The sequence below is a fragment of the Salvelinus sp. IW2-2015 genome, unplaced genomic scaffold (genome assembly GCF_002910315.2).
Source record: "Salvelinus sp. IW2-2015 unplaced genomic scaffold, ASM291031v2 Un_scaffold4455, whole genome shotgun sequence".
Classification (NCBI taxonomy): Eukaryota; Metazoa; Chordata; class Actinopteri; order Salmoniformes; family Salmonidae; genus Salvelinus; species Salvelinus sp. IW2-2015.
In genome coordinates this window covers 12,683-16,255 of record NW_019945725.1, presented here as the reverse complement: position 1 = coordinate 16,255, position 3,573 = coordinate 12,683, and the positions used below count along the sequence as shown (strand labels likewise).

Here is a 3,573-nt window from a genome sequence, read left to right as displayed (position 1 = left end):
ACCAGTTTCCACCTATTTTTTTATTTTTTATTTATTTAACCTTTATTTAACTTGGCAAGTCAGTTAAGAAAATCTTATTTACATTGACTGCCTCCTCCGGCCAAACCCGGACGACGCTGGGCCAATTGTGCTGACCTAGAACTGACATCTGCCTGATCGTGTGTCAGTCTTCCCAATGTCCATCTCTGAGTATTGTCTGTTGTGTTGCTTTCAGTCTGATGAGTTACACAGAGCAGTACCAGGAGTATGACCCGTTTGTGATGTCACCAGAACCTTCCAACCCCTGGACCAGTGACGACCTCTCATTCTGGGACCTGGAAGCCAGGTGAGAACCACAGCGACTAGAATCACGTGATAATAAGGTCTTGTAAAAAGGTCTTTGGTTGCAGGGTTGCAAAGGCATCAACTACAGAAGGAAACACCCAAACTCACTGGAAATAGACTTCCCAGGGAGCAAAGCTTTTCCCTATTCTAGCCCTCAGCCTTTTCTAGGGCTTTCCAATCAACCCACAATCAACCTCGGTGACTGAATGGAACACAGGGCTATCGACAAGCTATCGTCCTATATCCTTCCTATATAGTGCCTTCAAAGTACCAGAGTTACAGATAAGCTATCTATCTCGCCTATGCTGTCTCACATAATCCCCTTTAGACTTAGAAATGACCGAAGGGCAATGACCCTCCTATCGTCCTTATATTATTATTAAAGACAGATATAAAATAAATCTTCAGGGCTAGACTACGCTGTGTTACCTGGAACCCTTGAGGTTAATCAACCCAGACATACAATCATTGTGTCTAATGTAGCTTCATCATCCAGATAGATGTATTAATGATATAGAGTAGAGGTTAGGGAAATGTCCTGCAGAGATTTAAATGGTAAGGTACAGTACTGTGCTGTCAATGTTTTTACTTCCCTGTCACCACTTGTCCAACGTAGTGTGGTGTTTGAGACTGTTTGATTATCAAAGTATTCATTTTTTCTATCTCTTTTTTTAATATATTTTGATCTTTCATGAATTCTAACTTTCTCTCCCTCTCCCCTCCCTCCCTACCCCCTCTCTCCCTCCCCTCAGTAACGACCCCAGTCAACAGAGGGTGAGGAAGTGGGGTTTCTCTCTAGATGAAGCTCTGAAGGATCCGGCAGGACGAGACCAGTTCCTCAAGTTCCTAGAATCAGAGTTCAGCTCAGAGAACCTACAGTGAGTTACACAGAATTCCTCATCCTCCTTTCATTCCTTGTTTCCTAATTTTCTCTAATCCTTCCTCATTTCCTCTGAGTTCAGAGTTCAGAGAACCTACAGTAAGACACACAGAACACTCCTCTCCTCTTCTTCTTTCATTCACACATCCTTTATCTCATCCTTTCCTTATTTCCTCTCCTTTCCCTTCCCCTCCCCATCTCCTCCTTCCATCCCTTCTTCCTCATCCCTCTTCCATCACCTGATCCCTTAGCTTCATTCCATCCCTTCATTCTTCTCCTTCTTCATCTCTTCCATCCATCCTCCACTACCTCCATCTTTACCCTCAATCTCCTACCTCTTTCCTCATCCTCTTCCATCCATCCCCCACTACCTCCATCTTTACCTTCATCTCCTACCTCTTTCCTCATCCTCTTCCTCATTCCATCCGACTACCCTCATCTTTACCCTTCATCTCCACCTCTTCCTCATCCTCTTCCCATCCATCCCCACTACCTCTTTCCTTTCCTCTGCACATCCCTCTGTTTGAAAGTTAACCTCATTACCTCTACCCTGTATGTGAGTATGTGTGTCCCCTGAAGGCATGTTCTGATGAAGGGCTCTACTAAAGACGATAACGAGGGTGGTGGACTGGACAGATAACCGAGGTCACTGGAGCCTTGGGGCTACTTAGGACAGATCGAACAACACCCTTATCTCTCTCCACTATCTCGCCCTCTATCCAATCCACCTCTTTAATCACGTTGCTTTTATGGTTTCCAAAAGGTTGGTGCTAGTGTAGATGATATTGAACTACTGCTATACAGGTTCAGTTGTGCGTATGTATACTGTGTACACCAATACAGGTTCTGGTTGGTGCTGTAATAACTGTGTAACCCTATACAGGTCTGGTTGGTGCTGTAATAATGTGTAAACCCTATACAGGTTCTGGTTGGTGCTGTATAATGTGTAAACCCTATACAGGTTCTGGTTGGTGCGTAATAATGTGTAAACCCTATACAGGTTCTGGTTGGTGCTGTAATAATGTGTAAACCCTATACAGGTTCTGGTTGGTGCTGTAATAATGTGTAAACCCATACAGGTTCTGGTGGTGCTGTAATAATGTTAAACCCTATACAGGTTCTGGTTGGTGCTGTAATAATGTGTAAACCCTATACAGGTTCTGGTTGGTGCTGTAAAATGTGTAACCCTATACAGGTTCTGGTTGGTGCGGTAATATGTGTAAACCCTATACAGGTTCTGTTGGTGCTGTAATAATGTGTAAACCCTATACAGGTTCTGGTTGGTTGCTGTAAAATGTGTAAACCCATACAGGTTCTGGTTGGTGCTGTAATAATGTGAAACCTATACAGGTTCTGGTTGGTGCTGTATAATGTGTAACCCTATACAGGTTCTGGTTGGTGCTGTAAAATGTGTAACCCTATACAGGTTCTGGTTGGTGCTGTAATAATGTGTAAACCCATATACAGGTTCTGGTTGGTTGCTGTTAATAATGTGTAAACCCTATCGTACAGGTTCTGGTTGGTGCTGTAATAATGTGTAAACCCTATACAGGTTCTGGTTGGTGCTGTAATAATGTGTAAAACCCTATACAGGTTCTGGTTGGTGCTGTAATAATGTGTAAACCCTATACAGGTTCTGGTTGTGTTGTAATAATGTGTAAACCCTATACAGGTCTGGTTGGTGCTGTAATAATGTGTAAACCCTATACAGGTTCTGGTTGGTGCTGTAATAATGTGTAAACCTATACAGGTTCTGGTTGGTGCTGTAATAATGTGTAAACTATACAGGTTCTGGTTGGTGCTGTAATAAGTGTAACACCCATACAGTATCTGGTTGTGCTGTAATAATGGTGTAAACCCTATACAGGTTCTGGTTGGTGCTGTAATAAGTGTGAAACCTATACAGGTTCTGGTTGTGCTGCTAATAATGTGAAACCCTATACAGGTTCTGGTTGGTGCTGTAATATGTGTAAACCCCTATACAGGTTCTGGTTGGTGCTGTAATAATGGGTAAACCCATATACAGTTCTGGTTGTGCTTAATAATGTGAACCCTATACAGGTTCTGGTTGGTGCTGTCTGTAATAATGTGTAAACCCTATACAGGTTCTGGTTGGTGCTTGTATAATGTGTAACCCCCTATACAGGTTCTGGTTGGTGCTGTAATAATGTGTAAACCCTATACAGGTTCTGGTTGGTGGCTGTAATAATGTTAGTAAACCCTATACAGGTTCTGTTGGTGCTTAGAATGTGGTAAACCTATACAGGTTCTGGTTGGTGCTGTAATATGTTGTAAACCCTATTACAGTTTTGGTTGTGCTGTAATAATGTGTAAAACCCTTATACAGGTTCTGGTTGGTGCTGTAATAA

General features: G+C 42.6%; 1 protein-coding gene across 1 annotated transcript in view; it reads left to right on the top strand.

The window, feature by feature from the left end:
* LOC112077318 (regulator of G-protein signaling 6-like) overlaps nt 1-3,573 on the top strand; it is a gene marked incomplete at its 5' end in the record, with an annotated part of 29,055 nt that overhangs the window by 22,932 nt on the left and 2,550 nt on the right. Inside the window, 2 exons of the mRNA XM_070441641.1 lie at nt 191-325; nt 1,077-1,202. Of these exons, the coding sequence (XP_070297742.1) occupies nt 191-325; nt 1,077-1,202 (261 nt within the window). The remainder of the gene's footprint in view (nt 1-190; nt 326-1,076; nt 1,203-3,573) is intronic.